This window comes from Ailuropoda melanoleuca, chromosome 5 (assembly GCF_002007445.2).
Source record: "Ailuropoda melanoleuca isolate Jingjing chromosome 5, ASM200744v2, whole genome shotgun sequence".
Taxonomy (NCBI): Eukaryota; Metazoa; Chordata; class Mammalia; order Carnivora; family Ursidae; genus Ailuropoda; species Ailuropoda melanoleuca.
This window is the reverse complement of record NC_048222.1, coordinates 71,890,985-71,913,309: the sequence shown is the minus strand read 5'-3', so window position 1 is coordinate 71,913,309 and position 22,325 is coordinate 71,890,985. Positions and strand designations below refer to the sequence as shown.

Below are 22,325 nucleotides of genomic sequence, written 5' to 3'. Positions count from 1 at the left end.
CTTAAGAAATAGGGAAGATAAGTAACAAGAAGGGAATGTTAAGTCTGGTGAAATAAAAACAGACCAGTAATACTGCTGTTGTCACTCTACCACCATCAACTACCTACCACTCCACCTCCAAAAGAAAGCAGTTATTCTGCCTTTTTAGAATGAAACCCAGCTACTGATGGTTTAGAAGGAAAAAGTGTTGGAAGAAATGAGTTCCATTTTGTATAGTGCATTATAATTCCTTCGTTTTTATTAACTGTATAAGATTTAACAATAAAGGTCAAAAACGTTGTGCATAATAAGTTTTCTTACTAAAAATTTGATTGTGCCTTTAAGTGCTGTCTTTATTTTGGCTTGGAATTCAGTCTCTGCCTGAAATTGCTGTGTGTTGACTTAGTGCACAGGAGGGCAGTTGAAAGGCAGTCCTTCTTTTTATTAACTATATTAGAATGTTCTTTTATAAGATTAACACAGGCAGTTTTTTCATTGTGAAATAACATTTTTATTGGCCATAGGAAATATCTTATTTTTTTCTTTAAAAGTAGTTGTTTTTGTTTTTCGATTTTTGTTGTTTGTTGCTATTGGTTTGGGAGAACAAGGCCCAGTTGATGTGTTATACTGGGCCATCCCTTGAGTTTAGTAGTATGACTCTTTTAACAGTGAGGTTAATGTCTTTGCTTTTTTTTAAAGCATGTTATAGTTACTTTAATCTCAAAAGTAAAGTGTTCTCAAGTTTTCGTTAATTGTTTTAAAACTAGTATCCAGGAGGGGCGCCTGGGTGGCACAGCGGTTAAGCTTCTGCCTTCGGCTCAGGGCGTGATCCCGGCGTTATGGGATCGAGCCCCACATCAGGCTCCTCCGCTAGGAGCCTGCTTTTTCCTCTCCCACTCCCCCTGCTTGTGTTCCCTGTCTCACTGGCTGTCTCTATCTCTGTCAAATAAATAAAATCTTTGTAAAAAAAATAAATAAATAAAACTAGTATCCAGGAATCTAAATTTTCTTGAAACACGTTTATGTTTTCATCCTGCAGCAGTCCATGTGTTGTAAGATTGTTGTTTTACTTTACCCATAGCTCATTGTTTAAAGGTTCAAAATTATCTTCGGTCCAGCATTCTTGGCTTTGCAATAGCAGTCAGTATCCACTCTAATGTTTTTAGACTAACACTGTCCAGTGTGGGAGCCAGGTGTTGCTTGTGATGACTGTATTAAATTGTGCAGATACAGGAGACTTCCATTGTAACACAGTTCTGGTGAGCACCAGTGTTGTGGACTTCCTGCAGTCATCACCTCTATTTTTTTAAAATGGTATGGAACATTGAAAGGATATTTTCTAGGAGTGGATTTATTATAATTTTCCCACAACTGATACCCTTGTTTGGTCAACCTTGCTGGGGTGTTGTGTGATACGGGTGCACGCTTTTTAGAGCCATGCTTCTTCCTCACCTTTTGTGCATCATGGTACCCCTAGAAAGCAGTTACATCAGTATGGCACACTGAGGTAAATAGGTTGTTCAGGGTAGGTAGGTTAACCGATTTGGGTGTTTTGCAGTATCCAAACTCCTAACCCATTCTTGGCATACCAGTGTGCCCTGGCACCTGCAGTTCAAAGCTCAGTTTATCATAGTGTTCTTCTTAAGTGATTCCTGGATGTTTTGTGATTCTGTAAGCAGCATTTGATTTTGCTTTTCATATGTCATATTCTCAGTGAGACCCTGTGAGATCTTGGCATTTCACGAGTCAAAAATACTTAAAGCATCATCCACAGACTTGGAGATTTAATAGGTGCTTCTGTATATTTGATTGTTCGTATGCTTGTACAGATGGCTGAGCATCCAGAAATCAAGTTATCTTTTCTTTTGCGGGGAGGGGATGAAGGAACACCATTGACACAGTGCCTATTTCAGTCCCATCATACAAACCAGGAAAATAATTTACTTATCTGAAATATGGTTGTATTAAATACATGAAATATAAAAATTACAGCAAGGAAGCCACAAGTCTATCCACCCACCTCCACCAAATATAGTTGCTTTACACTATTGTACTAAGCAGTGGTTTGGTTGGCTATTTCTAAAATTTTCTCTTTATTCGTTGAGTAATAACAAATACCAGTATCTTAAGAAAATCTGTAAATTGAAAAAGTTGTATGCCTTTCATCCATTGTTTCTCTTCCTTCCAAAAGGACTTAAAGTGGGTTGACTTCTGTGGTGTATGGTATCTTTGGTTCTTGCCCTTCCCTAACATTCAGCCTCTCTTGATACTTAGGCGAGGTGCTTAGTTGTTTCTAGGATTCCTCAGCCTATCTCAAGTGTGCCTGTTAAAATTTTGTACCCTTGCTGCAAAGGTGGTTCAGTATTAAGGATTTATAACATCACTTTACTAAATAACCATTCTTGGGATGAGTGACCATTGTGAGAACAGATGTCTTTTTTTTTCTTTTTCAAATTTTTATTTAAATTCTAGCTAGTTAACATATGTTAGAACAGATGTCTTATAATTCTTGTTGCAGCTTGCACTAAAATACTGGTCTTTTTCTCTTCTCCTTTCCCTCCCCTACCCTTCTCCCCCTGCTCCCTCTTACATGCGCATAGACACAGACCTACACACTTCTCTCTGCTTCCCCTCCCTATCACATATTCAGTGACTGCATTGTAACTTGCTTCGTGAACCAGTACTGTCTTTAGTACCTGGGGGGTAGTGTAATAAAGGCTGCTTTATTACTGGATCCTTGTCCTCTCTTATCATAGAGATGTAGACTCCCCATCACCACCATCCCCATCCCACATCTCTCTTCAGCCCTTTTACTATAATGACCTCCTTTCTGACTTAATCATCTCTAGATTTTTTTCCTGGCCTGGTCACCTAAGGGAGATCAAGACTTCTCCACCTTTGGAAATCGAACCTATCTTGCAGCATACCTGTCCCTCCTGCTTTTCGCTACTCGGCAGGGAAGTTAGTCAGGCTAGTCATACCATCATCCTTGACTTATCCCTTATTAAGTTATAGCCATGACAGCTTATCTGCTTAACACGGGGTTGTGATTAATTTAAGTGAATGCAACAATTTGTACTTGGGAAAAAGATGAAATAATTTAAATACTGAGCCAACACTATTATTCATTGGATGAACAGGAAAATGAATCTGGTGTTAGGTGTGATCATTTTAGCAAGAGTTCCAGAGTTCATGGATACTTTTGGTGCAATGACTATATTCAAATTAAGTAGTTCATTTGATGCGTTAGCCAAAGAAACCATAAACTAGCAGTGCAGTAGGGGAAGTTGACTGACAACAGAAAAGAATTTATGCTTGTTTGAGGGGTTTGAATTTAAAGATGATTTTATTATGTATGATTTTTACCTTATTCCCCAATTTTAGAACCTAACCTTCAAATAAGTGAGTCCATATATTGTCTGATATTGTTAGCTTCTACTTACTTTCTGTCTCAAACTGTACTCTAATGTACTTTAAGTGCAGGGACTGTATATGTTTTTAATCCTTTAACATTCGTACAGAAGTAAGTACAGTAGTATAGAGCACCCAATAGAATGGCTTTATGTTTGATTTATTTGGCCTATTGCTTCGTGCAGTAGTGTATTGTTTAATATTTACATATTTAATATTTACACTGTAGCTTTTCCAACATTGTTTTATTGTTGATCTTTAGTTTTGTACCATTGTGATTGAAAAATGTACTTGGTTTGATTTCAGTCTTCTTAAATTTGTAATATGTGTTAGGTCTCTTTATGTGATTTAATCAGGTTTCTTCTGTGTGTACTTAAAACGTGTATTCTGTTTTTCTTGGATGGAATGTTTTATATGTAAATTTTTAAGAACCATTTATTCTGAGGTATGCTTCAAGTAAAAAATGCTCTTGTTGAAAAAGAAAAAAATAATTTTAACTGAGGGTACTCTTTTAAAATAAAGCATGTCAGGGGAGGTGTGTGGGGGATGGGTGAAACAGGTAAAGGGGATTAAGAGTGCACTTACCATGATGAGCACTGAATAACGATATATAGAATTGTTGAATCATTATATTGTACACCTGAAACTAATGCAACACTGTATGTTAACTATACTGGAACTAAAATAAAAAACTTAATAAAAAACAGAATGGCTTTTAAATATTTACTTATGTTTGACTTTATGGAGTAGTCCAATATATTCAGTTTTACACCTTTATGTTACATATGCAAACACTAAACTTACTCTTTCCTCCTGATACCACTGACCATAGGGGCTTCTGGAATAAGGTTTTTAACCTGGAAGTGGGGTGCTGTCCATACCTCTGAAGGTATATGGAAATTTTTGTGCACACTTAAAACATATGCAGTTTTTTGGCACAGCATGTATAACTTTTGGTAGATTCTCAGAGTGTTCCAGAAAGGTAAAGTGTCTTGGACCTAGATAGTGGAGAAAGTGAAGAAAGCTTTCCAAAATCAAACTGGTCTTGTAAAAATCACTAAAAAGAATAAAATGCAGTGTGGGACAGATTATTGATAAAGAAACTTTAGTCAGTAATTTTAAAAATTTAAGGTATATAGTGTTCTTTATTATATCAACACTCTTAAATTCTTGGAGTGAGCTAATGGAGACCAGAAAATGACCCCTCTCTTGTAGGAAAAGTTTGCTTATTTCAGGTGCAGATGACAGTCTTTCCTAATTTGGCATAATACTTCATAGTGAAGAACTTGTTAGTAACAGTGGTAGCTTTTACAGTGTAGTTGCTTTATCTTAATGCCTAATTCTGTAACTTAGATTTTTTTTTTTCCTTAGAAAAATGGCTCTGGTGTCAAAAAGCAAGTGAAAAACCCTATAATTTTATTTCATGTTACTGTGAAATAGCACTGACTTTGGGTGTAATGACTGATTCTAGTAGCCTTTATGGTGTTTAGGAGCCATAAGAAGAGCTGTGCATATTGAAGCTATTGAAGGTGCATAGCACAAAGCATTTCTGCTATCCTTGTGTTCTGTTTGCACACTTTAATTTGAGAGGCCATAATTTGAATTGATAATTTGACGGTTACAATTTCATCTGAAATCATTTTTACACTTAAAATTTTCCCCCATTTCAGTTACATCTGCTTTAATTTTGTAGGCCACCTTTGGGTTTGCATAAAGATGCTTATCAAAAGTATATAAGAAAGAAAATTAGCAACATTATTATTAATGTTTAATGGTACTATGGAAATGTTTCACAGATTGTTGATTACATTCATGATTTTAGTGAAATACCAGTAAACCACTAGTATTTAAGTATTTATTACTTGCATTCTTATTAAAGTAGTCTCATACTGATTTATTCTGGAGGGAATTTTTTTTTAAGAACCAAAATATTAATGAAAGAACCTTAGATTTACTTATTTCTGATGACAGGTTGATCTATAGGCTTGGGACATGTTAGGGAAAAACATGCTAAGTTCTGAAACTGTAAGTTGGGAAGGAAAAATTAACATTTTTTCTTTGTTTTTGTTTCAATTATACAGCAGATATAATTTCTACAGTAGAATTTAATCATTCTGGAGAATTACTAGCAACAGGAGATAAAGGTGGTAGAGTCGTCATCTTTCAACAGGAGCAGGAGGTAAGTGTTTAAAGTTTAATACTTAAATTTCAGTTTGCTCTTGGGGCTAGAACTTGTTGCACTGAAGTATTTCATCAGAGGATATTGGCTTTTTTTTTGTTTTTTTTAAAGTACGTCTCTATTCAAGCAGAATATCCAACGGATAGATAGCTCTGCTTCTCTTAGCTGTGTGTGTGTGTGTGTGTATGTATGTGTGGTTTTGATTTAAAAACATAGCGCTTTAATTGTTAGAAGATTTGGTTAGAGAAAGGAGTGGGAAGTGGTGAAATTAATCCAAGATTTTGACTGGTTTTGAAGCCTTGGCCCTTTTTTTCCCTCTCTGTTAGAAAAGTCCATAAAGCAAAATTGCTTTGTTCTCTTCTCAGTGCCTAGTTTGCTTTGTGTAATTGGGGGTGGGAGGCTAGTTTAAAGAAAAAGCTGCTCACTTATTTTGACATCAGTTCATACTAATATTGTTACTATGGTTTAAATAAAACGGTTGTAAATGACAATTGTATGTATACCCGTGTAAAGTAATTTATAAGCTCAGTACCCCTTTTAAAATGAGTTGATTGGAAAATTGTTTCCTCTTCTCTTTGAAGAAAGGAATTTCTCATTGCAGACTCTTGAGATTAAAGTGAGTTTTGTTTTGTTTTGGGTATAGCTTAGGCACACTTCTAAATCTAATTGACAAGATTTCTCACCAAAATTTTATGCTAAACAAAATTTGTCACACTGGATTTTCCCTTGTTCTCTCCCTCCATTTGTAGATCAAAGCTTAAACCTTACTTAAAATCATTTGTTTTGAAACATGCTGTCCCTGTCTATATATCCAAAAGGAGTTAAAAGTGATGTGCAAGGGTTTACAAGTAGATGTCTAAATCATAACAGAGAGTTAGGTTTTAAAGGATTGTGAAGTTCCTTAAATAAGCAAAGAATCTAGTAATAATACTACTACTTTGCACTTCTATAGCGCCTTTGACCTGAGGATCTCAAAGTGCTTTACAAACACTAATGAATTAATCCTCACAACACCCCAGTGAGGTAGGTAATTTAATTTTAAAAGAAATGATTAATAGTGTCTGATTAGAAGATGCACAAACACTAAATATGTCTCCTTTTATTTATTATTTTTTTGGTTGGAAAGACAATATGAAAAGACTCAAGCTTTTCTTGTCAAAGACTGTTCTTGTGGGAAGGGGGGGCAAAATCCGTTTTCTGTTCCTGTTTTCAAGCAACTAAAGTCTTGACCATAGGAATCTTGAAATAGAGTTGAAATGGAACCTTACAGATCATTACAGTTTCCCTTTTTTTTTTTTAACAAATGAGAAAGGATATTAAGAGATCACTTGATTAGTAGCAGAACTAACAACTAGAACCCAAAACTTCTGACATGTTGTCTTCAATGCCTTTCATGTTAGATAACCAAAATATGAATGTTAATTTTGTTACTCAGAATTTGAGCTGGCATTCCTGTAAGCATTCTCTGCTCTTGAGTATTTTTTGTTTTGTTTTGTTTTTTCCTGGAAGTTAATTACTGTCTATACGTTGCTTTTATTTTTAAAAAGGTGTTTGGAACTTTCAATAAATGTAGTAGGGGTTTGATAAATGTACTCAAGAGTAATAGTTGAAGGCTGTCAGTAATCCCTTAAATTGGAATAAAAGGTCTAACAGAGTTACTGAAATTGCTTGAACATTTTACTTGTATTGGGAAACAAGGCCAAAAATTTGAAGCAGATATTTCTTTTGTGAAATGCTATCGAAGAGTCTAAAGTACTGATACTTAAAATCCATGCCCCTACAACAAGGAATTTAGCAAAATGACTTTTTGAGAAGGGCACTGGTATCTATCATTCTTAACTGCATTTAAGAATTCAAGACTGATTCATTATCTAGAACTTCAGATTAGTAGGTGGTGTGTTTTCTGAGAATTACTTAGTGCATCAGTATTTTTAAGCGATGGATTAAATAATGATGATGTAATGATTGCTTTCTTCCTCTGAAACTTGATCTTGTTAATATTAATTTGGTGCCTATTACCTAATTTATTTTCCACATTTTTAAGCCATATCTTATACTGGAGCTTCTAGTATAGGGCTGTCTTCAGGACAGTCACTGTTTATGTCACTGATCATGTGTGTGCTGTTTACATCTAGAGGCACCTTTGTATCAATACCTAATATATTTAGATTAGATTTTTATATGAGTTCACACCTATTATATCTGTAAAACAGTGTTATAGTTTGAAAAGTGGAAGATAAAGAAGTTCCTTTCCTAGTTTTTAGATAATCACAAGAAAAGTTTGTATCAGAAGGTTACATTGCTTAGTTTAATAGCAGAGTTCTGGAATTAGAAGCTTTGATTTTTAAATTTTAGTCCAGCTTCTTCTAACAATCACAGCTACTATGCATACATTTCAGGGCACACTGGTGCCTATCCACGGAGCATTTCTTAATCTCTGACCACGATGCTGGCTCTGTTTGCAAAATACAGTGGCATTTGCATTATTGTGGCTTTATCTTCTCACCCATTGTCTGGGTGAGAACTTCACTTAACTGGCACATCAAACTGACACCTTTAACTCACCTTTCTGTCTCACTTCTGTTATGCTTCAAATGTGGCAGGACCCCTGCCTGTCATCCTGTTGGGTACCTCTTGCTGCGGGTCCCTCTTTTCCCCTGTCAGAGAAGCTGGTTATTCATTTAGAGGGTAGGTTCTTCATTCAGTTTGAAGGTATTTCAGCCTGGTTATCCTGTAACATTTTTTGCTGTGATTTAATATTTTTATAACTAATATGTTCTTACAGTTTTCTATTTGATAGAATCTTTTGATAGAAGCAGGTCATGTAGGGAAATTGAGGCACAAGGGTAAGCTGATTTCCATGAGGCATCGCACCTACTGTGTTTTGATATCCAGTCCAGTGTTCATAGTATGTCCTGAAATAGGTAAACAGTCTTACTAACTTATTGTCATAGCTTATATGTAATAGCTTTTTACAACAAAGTAGATGGTGGGATATATTTTTTTTATAAAATATTAATACATTTTTTCTTGGGAGATTACAAGCCACTGTTAGAATAGGTGTAGTTGATGTTTTGTATTTTTTAGGGGAGCTTTGTTTTTAAAGGGACAATTAATTAAGGAGAAAGGTGAGAAGGGAGATTGTTCCTTTTTTCAATTCCTCCTAGATTATTATACAGCCTTTGTTTTTTGTTTTCTAGAAGTGCTAGTAATTTTCTAGGATCGCCCTCTCCCCCTGTCTCTCTCTCTTTCTCTGTCTTATGTGGTATTCCTAAAACTCCTTAACAAGATATAGAAGAAACCTTAGAAATCATGCTTATCCCGAAAGATGGGTAGGGGTTTAATATGATTGAATTTTCTTTTTAAATTATTTGGAAAGACTAGAATGGGGCTCAAAATCAACAAGATATTGTTTACCAGAATTCAGTATCATATATACAAAGGAGTTGATTTAGTTTGATGTTTAAATGAAGGAATTGATCACACTCACTGTTCTGGGGTGATGTGGCAGCATTCACTCAACATCGTATTTACTGAGCGCCAATTGGAATAGCAAATTTAGCAGAGAGGGGTTGAAGGGACTGAGGCTGTAATAGCCAGGAGAAGAGATGTTGTAGAGTCTTGATATTTAGAGATTTGTGTGAGAAGAAATGATTAGTTTCTTATGTATGTGGAAGTAAATGCATAAGAGCTGGATGCCTGTCAGGAATATTACAGAAAGAATACACGAGAAGTTCAAGAAAATACCACTGTGCTATCTTCCTAATCAACGGATCTATAAAATGAGATTTCTTTTCTAAGCTTCCAGGCTTTCACTATCTTCATTTTTCATTCACTCTTCGATCTAAGTTTCTGTTTTTCAGAGTACAAAATGTTGGAATCACCCGGAAACATATATTTCAAATGCAGATTCCTAGACTGTGTCTCAGAACCACTAAATCAGAATGTCTGGAGGCCTGAGATTCCACTTTTACTTTTTTTTTTTTTTAAGTCCTTTGGGGACTTCACCTAATAGAAAATATAAAATTGAAATTGTCTGCATTCCATTACCACGATAATGATAAAAGCTCCAAAATACAGCTTCAAGTTTATATTATCTAAAAATACATTTAATTTTCCCAAGATAGGTCATATGATACGTAGAGAAGAATGCACAGAATCTATACACAGAACTATACACAGAAGTGTATAGTTCTATAAATTTTCACAAAACAAACACACTTGTGTGTAACTCTTACCTGGATCAAGAAATGGGATATTACTGGCACTTCAGAAGCCTTCTCTATCCTTTTTTGTCACTACTACCCTCTACCAAAGCTAACTATCAATTTGTTTTGCCTGTATTGAACTTCATACGTATATGGTACGTTCATAGAAACTTAAGTGCTAAAATGTATAGGGTTTTTCAAAGGTTCTCAACCTTTGGTGTCATGGATTTCTTCAGCAGCCTGGTCAGTTCTGTGTATTTCTCAGAGTGTTTTAAATGTATAAAATACATAGGATTAGAAGGAAACTATATTAAAAAATATTTTTCAAAGTTATTAATACATGTTTTTTTGTGGACAGGAGCTGGGGTGTGATTTTAAAGCATGTCATTTCTATAGTGACAAAGTCACAGGTACTGCTAATAATGCTTTATAACCTCCATCCATAATTGAAAGAAATGCTGAATTTCAGCTGGACATTAGTGGGGAAAAATATGTACACTTCCACCATATCCAAGTTCACAAAATCCCTGGGTTCTGTCCATGGATAGGTAGTATGTGGGCCCCAATTTAACAATCCCTGGTAATGTTGTCTCCTTGTTACCAATAAAGAGATTAGGGGCGCAGGTGATAGGTTTACTCATCCAAAGTCATACAGTTAATAAGGTGAACCCTTATACAAGAACCAGCATGTCCTATTTGCCTGCCCATAGCTTTTCCCATTCCGACTTGGGTATAGCAACAATAGTTTTTGTGCCGGGCCCTCTGCCAAGGTCGCTAAATCTTAGTTCATCTTCACAGCAAAACAGTAAAGGTGTACGCACACTTCCTATCTGTGTCTCAGTTTATTACCAACTTATAAATGAGATTAAAGAAGATAAATAACTTTTCTAAGATCGCACAGCTAGTTGGGTAAAAGCTAATTCTGTATAAATTGGAAGAATACCCAAACACTGAATCTTGTTTTTAACAAATGAAAAAAAATCTGACTTCTCTAAGTAATGAGCCTAAGTGGTATAAATCACACAGGAAAATCAGTTTCATCACTTTATAGTGATGACTTTTTTATAGTAGCCATTAATGAATGATGTCTTCTCAGTGGTAGGCTTAAGGAGGGAAAAATTAGAGTTTGGATTGAGAGTTTAAATACCTGGAGTTGTAGTCCTCATTTCTGTTTGTTCATGAATTCATCCAGCCATCTCCCTTGTTCGACTATCTGTTGTCCACATTTCTATCCAACCAGCTGTCATATACTACCTACTAACTTTTGAGGTTCTATCTCATTTAGAATATTATATTTTTCAAAAGTGGATTATCATTTAAAGTACCCTTGCTGATTGCTGAGCCTGTCAGTATGAATGTCACTAAACAACTGTTAGAAAAAGTAGAATTCCTTAAAGTGTTATTTTTCTTAACACGAGGTTAGATCTTGAGAGGATGTTTTGACATATTAAAGTAAAATTACTTTTTCGTTTTACCTGTTGCCCAGCAATTTGAATTAACCATATTTTTTTATTGTCCTCCCAAAATCCCAACAACAAAAAACAGATCGAAATCTATGAAACTAATAATACCAGTAGTTTTAGAATTTACTTTTTCTTCCCTCTATCTTCTCCTCAACCTCATACGATACTACTTCATTGTATTTTTCTCGTAAGTAATTTTTTCCCTCTAATTAAAAAGCCATGGGGATGCCTGGGTGGCTCAGTCGGTTGGACGCCTGCCTTTGGCTTGAGAGTCGGGCTCTCTGCTCAGTGGGGAGCCTGCTTCTCCCTCTCCCCCCTGCTTCTGTTCTCTCTCTCTCTTGCTATCTCTCTTTCTCTGAAATAAACAAAATCTTTTTTAAAAAAATCATACTACTTGAAGATAATTTAGGAAATATGGACAAGGGGCAAAGAAAGTACCTATAACCGCCAAACAAGAACAAACACTTCTGGTGTGTTATTAAACTTTTGTCTTTCTAAAATGAGGTGGTATTTTTTTTTCCCCTCACATAATGTATGTAAAGACCTTCGATGTCGTTAAAGATGCTAAATCATCATCTTTAATGATTATATGATATTCCATTACAGACATGTACTGAAATTTATTTTACGTAATCTCTATTGTCAGATACTGCCTGGAGTGTTTATTTCTTGCTTTCTGTTCATTTTTCATGTTCTGTCATAAATGACGCTATAAAAACATTCTTGTAGTGGAATCTTTGAAGTACTTCCTACTTCTTTAGAACTATCTAGAAGCTAAGTTAAGGTTAATGAAGATTTTTAGTCTTATATTGGCCAAATCTCTTCTAGTAAATTTTACCAATTTATACTTCAACCAAAAATTTCTCAGTAGAGATAAGCAAACAGGTAGTTAAAAAGGTATTTTTTACTGGGTTTTAAACGTTTTACCTAACCTCTCAATACTTTGCAATTCTTAAAATTGTTTGCTCTAAACTGATTCATAAAGGCCACATGTTGTGAGGAGAATAAGTTTTTTCATGAGGCTGTGTTTTTCAGTTTTGTAGATTAACTGCCTTTTAAGTTTTGTGTACTTTTTTGTTTGTTTTTATTGTTGGTTTCCTGCCTCTAAATTATTCAGAGATTTACTCATATTTCATTTGTTGCCATTTCAATTCATTATCTGGTTGAAATTTATTACCCTAATTAATACAATTTAGAGATCTTCCCCTCCTCTACTTTCCCTGCCCACTCCCAAATTGACAGGCAGGTTATTCCAACATACTTATTGAAAATCTTTTCACAATGATTGTTTTAAATGCATCTTTATCAAACCAAACATTCATTTTTTTTTTTTTTTTAGATTTTATTTCTTTATAGACAAGCACAAGCAGGGGGAGCAGTAGAGAAAGAGGGAGAAGCAAGCTGAGCAGGGAGCCCAGTGTGGGGCTCGATCCCAGGACCCTAGGATCATGACCTGAGCCGAAGGCAGACGCTCAGCCCACTGAGCCACCCATTTTTCCCATATGTAATTGAGTTGTATAGACAAGTTTTGAAATTTATTTATTGAAGTTTTTTTTTTTAAGATTTTATTTATTTATTTGACAAGAGAGAAAGAGACAGCCAGCGAGAGAGGGAACACAAGCAGGGGGAGTGGGAAAGGAAGAAGCAGGGTCTCAGCAGAGCAGGGAAGAGCTGAAGGCGGCCGCTTGATGACTGAGCCACCCAGGCGCCCGTGTTGAAGTTGTTTCTTTCTCAAATATCTCTTTATGCTCTTTTCAAAATAAATAACTTGGTCAGAATAAAGTGTGTTGCAGGTTTCCTAATTTGAGAAACTGACTTTAGGCTCCTTGAATTCCAGATTTTGTATGTTTAGCTGTATCATGCTGTCTCTAAAAGGCATAATATGGATTGATTAGACTTGATCCCTATCTGGAAGAAAAACTGATACTTCAGCATTACTCACTTTCTCATTTAATTCTCAAAACTGCCCTGTCACACCAAAGGTATTGAGGATAAATTCTATATTTAATGAACCTGTGAGGGGAAAAACAGAATTAGTAGAAAGAATTATTTCTTTCTTCCTTTTTTTTTTAAATCGAACATCACGTGGGGTCCATCCGCTGAATCTTGTATCAGAGAGAAACCAACTCCTTAAGAGTCTAATAAATTGTCTAAAATGCATATTTCTTAGTATAGTATTTAGCAGGCACTCAGTGAAGGGGCACAACTTAACTACTGAATGTAATTTAGTAAGTTCCTGCAAAATGTTGAAGTATTCCACCACTGTCATTGTGATCAGTTCAGAAAAATGTTTGAAATTTCCTTTTTTGTTTTCTATTTATATCGATTGTGTTGTGTTTTGCTTTATTCTAGAAAGTTCCACTTGTTTGCATTGACAGTGGTTTGTTAGCAGATATGAACTCATTTTGTTTTGTACCATTTCTCTCAATGTCCCTGAATGGTCCTTTAAGACTCTAAAACTCTTTAAACTACTTTGAATTAGAAAACAAATGCTTGCCTACTAACAAAAGATTAAAGGAACATTACTAAACAGTAACTAAGTTTTAGTAGTGTTCTGTTTGGAAGCTTAAAAAATATCCATTCTGATTTATATGAGATGATTAAAGTAAAAATACATTTAATTTTTTCTAAAACTTATGTATTGTTCAAGGAGCTAAGGAAATCCTACATTTTCAGAGTTTCATCTAAAAAGGAAGTTAGTAAAAGAAAAGCACATTGTAGTTATTTATATTTAGAATTAGCTGTTAATGGAATATCAGGTGACATTCTTTTCCGAGATTGTTTTTAATTCTTCGTTATTCTTAATATGTTTATCATGGAAAATATGAGAACTGTACCATTTTCACAAAAAGACAAAAATCCAAAATCATCCCATCTCATGAGTAAAGATTAATCTGTGTCTGTGTGTGTTCTGGGTGTTTTCCTGTTTTGCTGAATGAGAAAGAATCATGTTAAATATGTCATTCTATAACTTTCAGGTTTTTTCTCTTGATGTTTACTCAAGTTAATCTCATTGTCAGGCAAGTGTGATGAGACTGTTGCAACCATTGAATGGAAGGGAGTGCATGTGTAGTTGGAAGAACTTTTTATAACTTATGTGACAAAAGTTCAGTAAACATGTAGCTTGTAGGAACTGCAGAGGATGGGTAGCAGGAAGTGTTGTGCATAAGTGAGTATGGTTGAGAATAATTGATCTGCCATTGACTGTAATTGGCTCTATAGTATTTCATAATTCACTTGATGGACATTGAGGTTGTTCATGCATTAAGTTGATACATCTTTGCATACATTGTTTTTCATTAGGTTATACTTTGAAGTGGAATTATTGAGTATCTGTATTTTTTAAGGCTTTCAATAAGCGTTGACAAATTATCCTCCAGAAAAGCTGTATAAATTTATGCTTCTGCCAGTAGTATATGACTTTGTCCATATTTCAGGGAACATTAAAACATTTTTTTATTCATCAGTTTAAGGACAAAACGTTATTACTTAATTTTGATTATTAATGGTGATAAGCAGTTACACATACATTTACTCACCATTTTTTATATAAATTGCCAACTTTAGACGTTTGCCATCTTTCAAGGAAAGTTGTTAATATTTTTCCTAGTGATTTTTAAGGACCTTTCATACATGAAAGACTGTAACCTGCTATCTTAAGATACAGGTTTTTTGCTGGTACACTTTCTTTTAACCTTTTAATATTTTACTACTTACTTAAGTTAGATGTCAGCCTTTCTCTGCTCTTTACTTTTAGTTTTATACTAAAAAGTTCTTTTTCACTGTCAAAATATATAGAAGTTCACCATTGTACTTTTATTTTGGTGCTTTTACTTATTTTTAACCATTTAATTGTTCTGGAATTTACTTTTGTATAAGAAATGAAGCTCCAATCCTCTTGTCAAATGGTTGGTTCTGACTCCATTGAATTTTATTATTGTTTTATATTTTGTTTTGGTTTGCTTAAAACCTCAGGGGCCTACTTGAGTTCATGACCTGCCATAGCAAGGTCCTCTCTTCAAGGAAACAAACCTGTACACATAGATGTGCAGGCTCACTTACACTGCACATCACCTGCTCCCGTTCACCTCTCCCTACATGGATAATCATTTCAGTGTGTTCTTGAATATGTATTGTTTTTGTGTGCTGTATTGTTATTTAACTATAGCAAAATATGTCACATGGAATTTCTCAACAGTTTCCAAGTATATGATACAGTTTTGCCAACCATGTACATGTGTTGTACGACAGATCTCTAGAAAGCACCCCCCCAACCCTGCATAGCTGAAATTCCGTAACCACTGAACAACAACTTCCTGCCCCCTTCCTTCACCCAGACCCTGGCAACCGCCATTCTCACATGCTGTTTCTATGAAGTTGGCTACTTTAGATACCTCATGTAAGTGGAATCATGAAGTATTTGTCTTTTTCTGACTGGATTGTTTGACTTAGCATTATTTCCTCATGGTTCCTCGAAGTTGTAGTATATGATAGGAGTTCCTTTTTAAAGCTGAATAATAATTTATGTGTGTTTGCCTGTCACATTTTCTTTCTTCATTTATCCATCAGTGGACACTTAGTTTGCTTCCACCACATGGCTGTTCTGAATAATCTCTTTGAGATCCTCTTTTCAATTTTTTCAAATATATATCAGAAGTAGAATTGCTGAATCACAGGGGAGTTTTATTTCAAGGAATGCTCTGCCCCCATACTGTTTTCAAAGTGGCTGCACCTTCTATGTGCTATATATTTTTTTACACTTTATTGAAATATACTCAAAAAAGCACACAAAGCATTAGTAGATTATCACACAGCAGACATCCAGGTGAAGAAATAGATGGGCCGGCCACCTGGGTGGTTAAGTCAGTTAAGTGTCCAATTTATGGTTTTGGCTCAGGTCATGATCTCATGGGTCATAAGACCGAGCCCCAATTGGGGCTTCGCGCTCAGTGGGGAGTCTGCTTGAGATTCTCTCTCCCTCTTCCCCTCTACCTACTCACACGTGCCTGCTCTCTCCCGGTTCCTCTCTCTCTCTCTCTCTCTCTCTCTCTCAAAGAAATATATAAATCTTTAAATAAAAAAAAGAAATAGAACTTCCTACCCTTCCACATAACCTTCTCATTCCCCTTCCAAGTCACTAATTTCTCTTTCCTCTCCTTATAAGCCTATTTATGCGCCTGTTTTCTAGCACTTAATTCGATCTATAATTTTAGAACTTCTTATAAAATTTTTAAATTTATAATTTTATAAATTTATAAATTTTTATAAATAGAATCAAACGGTGTTGTGTCTGGCCTTTGCTCAGTATTACATTTGTATAGACATAAATTTGCTCACATTCATTGCTATATAATGTTCTTTTGTATTACTATACCACAGTTTATCCATTATTTTGTAGATGTACACATTTTGGTTGTTTCATTTTGTGGCTGTTAATAATGCAGTTATGAATAGTCTTGATTATATTTTTTGGTACACATAGTCATGCATAATATTATGTCATGGGGTAGACAGAAGAGTAAAAAGTTGGTTCTGCCAATTTTATTCTCATAACAATATATGAAAATTCTGGCTTTTCCACGTCTTTGCCAATGCTTTGTTACTGTCAGTGTTCTTAAAATTTCAAATATTTTGGAGGTTTTGAGTGCATCGTATTATAATTTTAATTTGTAATTTTTTAACACAGATATAACGTCTTTTTATGTGTTTACTGGCCCTTTGGATATTACCATTTGTGAAGTGCACATGTTTCCTACTGGATTTTCTGTCATTTTTCTTCCCGATTTGTGACTTTCTTTACACTTTTTAAGTATGAACCCTTTGTCAGGTGTACTTGTTGGAAGAATTTTTCACTCTCTGTCTTACCTTTTCGCTTTTCTCATTGGTGGGTTTTGACAAATAGGGGTTATTAATAGACTAACACAGTACAGTTTATCAGTTTTATCAATGATTTCCTTGAGCTTACTGCTTTTTCTGCCTTGTATCAGAAATACTTATCTACAACAAGGTACCAGAAGACATACGTGCCAGATCTTTTAAACTTGTGCTTATTAGTGTGGTAGTCACTTGCTCCATGTGACTATTCAAATTTTGATTAATTTAAATTAAATAAAATTTCAAATTCATTTCCTTAGTCACAGTAGCCGCATTTCATATGCTCAATAACGACATGTGGTTACTGTATTGGACAGCACAGATATAGACAGTTACCACTACTACAGAACGCTGTCTTGGGCAGTGTTGTCCTAGAACCTGATTATTGAACATTCACATTTGTATTTCTGATTCACCTGGAATCAGTTTATATGAGTGGTTTGAGGTAGTGTAGGGGTCAAGTTTCATTTTCTTACATATGAATAGAAAATTGACCAAAACCATTTAATGATAAGACCATCCTGGCCCAGCAGTGCTACTTTCTTGTAATTCAGGGCTGTTTCTGGGCCTTTTATTCTATTCCATTGGTTTATTTGTCAGTACTTTGTGAGTACCACACTGTCTTCATTACTTTGCTTTAAAACTTGGTCATGATATAGTGTACTTTATATATTTATGAATTTTGTTCGTTGAAATGTGTAATTTCATTTTTGTGTACTGTGTTTTCAACGTACAGGAAAAATGCTATATTTCACATCTCATTCTGTTTCCTACTTTTTTTTAAACTAAGAGCTATGTTTTCAAGATCCTTTTGTCTTACTAAGCGTACCTCTAACCCATTTCTTCTTATTTTTCACTGTACTCTAATTATCAGGTTAGTTCCAACCTCCTTTACCATACCAGCACCACCTTTTATTCTCTTTGGTCATTTAGAAAATTTTTATTGAATGCCAGATGTATGCCAGGGACTATTACATGTGTCGAGGATAAAGCACTTCTAAATTTATTTTATTTATTTTTAAATATATAAATATTTTATTTAAATGTGTATATATATTATATAAATAGATTGGTTAAGAAAGTAGGTTCTCTCTTAGTGGTCATAACAAGCTACAAAAAAGGGAGTTGTAAACAGCTATGCAAGAAAAACAAATGTGCGGCATTTCTAGAATGTGTCAGTTCTCTATGATTGTAGGAGAATTTTTAAAACAAAAAAGCATTCTGTGATGCATTCTTCTTTGGCACAGTGTTGAGGACAGGGAATTACATTTCCTTTTCTTCATATTTTTCTCACTGTACTTAGTTCATACTTACTTTCATACTTTCTCACTGTCATGATCATTATAATAATGTAAACACATCCCTTCCCAAGTTTTAGGCAAAATCTCACTGCTGGCTAAGGGTCCAGCTCTCTGCAGTCCACTAAATCAGTCTCCATTCATGCATCTGTTTTATGGCTTCTTCTATTTGTTTCTGCTGCTGTTTTTTGTTCTTGTTGATTTGTCTTTAAAAATTATTTCACTGTAATTTTAGTGGAGTTTCAGGAGTATGGATGCTAATACATGACCCCAACCTGGCATCTTTAACTCTAGTTGTAACGTTCATCTTGTGTGATGTATTTTTTTCTCTGTTGAAAAGAAACAGCGCTTCTTGAAATCCATTAAGACTGCTAATCACCTCTGTAATTTTGTTTTTGTATTCTGTAATAGATCATGTTTAGACCCATGTAATAATTACTGAGTCTTTAGGATGATGGGGTTTTTTTCTGTTTTAGAAGATATGTTCATATGTTTGTGCTTTTTTATCATCTTTTGTGTGGTGACCCATATAGACCCAGTTTTTACATAGAGAACTGTATATGCTTGCCCTTGGTTCTCTATATTGCTTACCTGAATTACGTGGACCTTAATTTCTACTTTTAACTAAAGTTTCACTTACACAGATTACTTGAAGGTAGGGATTCTGTGTTTTAAATTTCCCTATACTTCTAGGACCTGATGTGTACATAGTATCGTAGTTTCTTGTTTTAAGTTCAAAACACAGCATTCATATTCATATTAAAAATTGAATTGCTGTTACAGTATTTTTGGAGAGTAACATGGCAAACTATTTATTACATATAATGTATTTGTTTCAGGGGTACAGGTTTGTGATTCATCAGTCTTAACGGTACACGGCGCTCACGACAACACATACCCTCCCCAGTGTCCATCACACAGCCACCTCATCCCTCCCACCCCCCTCCACTCCAGCAACCCTCAATTTGTTTCCTGAAATTAAGAGTCTATTATGGTTTGTCTCCCTCTCTGGTTTTGTCTTATTTCATTTTTTCCTCTCTTCCCCTGTACCCTCTGCCTTGTTTCTCAAATTCCACATACCAGTGAGATCATATGATAATTGTTTTTCTCTGATTGACTTATTTCACTTACCATAATACCTTCTAGTTGCATCCATGTCACTGCAAATGGCAAGATTTTGGGCTTTTTTATGGCTTCATAGTATTCCGTTGTGTATGTATGTACCACATCTTCTTTATCCATTCATCTGTCGATATACATTTGGGCTCTTTCCATAGTTTGGCTCTTGTGGACATTGCTGCTATAAACATTGGGGTGCAGGTGCCTCTTCAGATTATTACATTTGTATCTTTGGGGTAAATACCCAGTAGTGCAATTGCTGGGTTGTAGGGTAGCTCTATTTTCAACGTTTTGAGGAAGCTCCATACTGTTTTCCAGAGCGGCTGCACCAGCTTGCATTCCTACCAACAGTGTAGGAGGGTTCCCCTTTCTCTGCATCCTCACCAACATCTGCCTGACAAACCTTTTAAAACAGTAATTTTCCATAGAAGGTTTATGAATTTCTTCTAAGGCGATATTAGCATCTACATATTTAATAGATAGGATTATTTGATTTGGTATAAAAGTATGGTGATGAGACCAGGGTTCTAATCCCCACTGTGGATTATGTTTTGTAGTGTGCCCTGCATTCTTAATATTGGCAAACTTACTAATAATTGCTATTGCTATTGCTATCAGAGGGTTCAAATGTAATTGGAACCATGAATGACAATCCAGATAAGCTACTGGGGAAAAAAAAAAACCAAAAATATGCCTTTAAGATGATGATTCAGTAAGATTTTCTTTATGTATGGAGAGAATAATAAGTAATGAGCCATTCTTAAAATCAGGTAATCGTAAACATTTCATTTGATAAATTCACTTTTACTTTAAAATAATTGACTGTCAGGGGCGCCTGGGTGGCACAGCGGTTAAGCGTCTGCCTTCGGCTCAGGGCGTGATCCCAGCGTTATGGGATCGAGCCCCACGTCAGGCTCTTCTGCTATGAGNCGTCAGGCTCTTCTGCTATGAGCCTGCTTCTTCCTCTCCCACTCCCCCTGCTTGTGTTCCCTCTCTCGCTGGCTGTCTCTAGCTCTGTCGAATAAATAATATAATATAATATAATATAATATAATATAATATAAAATAAAATAAAATAAAATAAAATAAAATAAAATAAAATAAAATAAAATAAAATAAAATAATAAAATAAAATAAAATAAAATAAAATAAAATAAAATAAAATAAATAAAATAAAATAAAATAATTGACTATCAGTAATACCTTTCCTTGATAAACTATTTTCCCATAGATGGTTCTTTGAATTAGACTTTTAATGTTTTTGATGGAAAGATTTTTAATTATGTGATAATAGGTTTAAAAGATAAGTTATTTTATGGTTGCAATTCTCACTTCTGAGAAGGTATTAGTGTTAACTGAAGAAGTTCACAAGTAGTCTCTTTATCCAATAGCTTTAACTGTATTCACTCACACTGATACTAAATGAAATAAATCATCAGTGTATGCTAGGCTCATAAGAAGGCTTACTTAAGGAGGGGAGCATTTGTTGATGGGTTTGTGGGATGAGGTTTGCTGTGTAATGCTGAATGTGGACTTTAATGAGTAAGAGAGCTCTGTAACAGTGGTCTTTCGGTGGGAAGTCAGGGTCAGATGATGCCATTATATTGATGAGAGCTCTTAAATAAGATTTTTTCACCAGTGAAATGACCTAGAGGCAGGCATGAGAAAGGAAGAGGAGGACAATACATCATATTAAATCTGATTGAAGATTGACCCTAAAGTGGGTAGAGACAATATGCTGCGGCCAGCTGTTTCAGACAAGCTTGTCTTATTTAATCTTCCCTTTTTATTTTTAATTTAATTTTATTTAATATTGCCTTTTTAGATGAGCTCTATCATTAAGGATGCCTAGATTTTTTTTTTTTTTACCAGTAGTCCTCTACCATTATATAATGGTAAATTAGTAATCAAATTGATCCGTGTTTTAATGTCACTTTTCCTATTGAATTGGGCTTAATTGTTATTGGGCTTTATTTAGCTTTTCCCTTTTTGCGGGGGAGCAGTTTTATTTATTCCTTGAAGGCCTTAAATATAAAAAACCATATAATTGTATTTAAGTTGCAAGTAATTAACCAGAATTTTGCAAGGTCTGTTGGAATTAAGTGCATGTTTTTTGAAATATTTCTCAACAATGGTCCAAATACTTTTGTTTCCATTTTAGAACAAAATCCAGTCTCATAGCAGAGGAGAATATAATGTTTACAGCACCTTTCAGAGCCATGAACCAGAGTTTGACTACTTGAAAAGTTTAGAAATAGAAGAAAAGATCAACAAAATTAGGTGGTTACCCCAGAAAAATGCTGCTCAGTTTTTATTGTCTACCAATGGTAAGTGTTAAATTTTTTTCCTTTTATATACCCCTTATCTACATATGTCCTGTAGGATACTTACCCCTTAACAAAGAGGAATAGGTGTTCAGAGATTTCTGCAAATAGACACTTGGAAATATGTCTTCCCCATAGAGAATGTGTAAATTCTTCCTTTTTGTCTTCCCTTTTTTATTCTCCTCTAGTTTTTAAATTCCATGAAAAAAGTCCTCAGGTATCAGTTTTCTTTTGGTACATACACAGTCTGTAGTGAAAAAAACAAGGACTTTACCACTGGATTTAGATAAGGTATCATTATCCCACTTCTTGGCTTAGTAGCCTTGGGCAGGTTATAAATTCAGTCAAATTTTCCTCATCACCAAACTGGGGGTGGTAGTATCCATGTAATAGCACTGTTACGGGTAGTAAATGTGGTAACTCCTAGTATACCTAGTAAGTTCTCATAAATGTTAAAGGGTGCCTAAACT

The 22,325-nt window shown here is 34.9% G+C and overlaps 1 protein-coding gene across 10 annotated transcripts in view; it reads left to right on the top strand.

The window, feature by feature from the left end:
- The window catches only part of PPP2R2A (protein phosphatase 2 regulatory subunit Balpha), a 78,880-nt gene that overhangs the window by 39,712 nt on the left and 16,843 nt on the right, over window positions 1–22,325 (top strand). For 5 of the 10 annotated variants that reach the window (XM_034661230.1, XM_034661233.1, XM_034661235.1 and 2 more), the window contains exons 3-5: window positions 4,223–4,279; window positions 5,472–5,569; window positions 21,693–21,858. In XM_034661230.1, the coding sequence (XP_034517121.1) occupies window positions 4,223–4,279; window positions 5,472–5,569; window positions 21,693–21,858 (321 nt within the window). The remainder of the gene's footprint in view (window positions 1–4,222; window positions 4,280–5,471; window positions 5,570–21,692; window positions 21,859–22,325) is intronic. The other 5 variants (XM_034661232.1, XM_034661238.1, XM_034661237.1 and 2 more) reach the window with 1 other exon arrangement.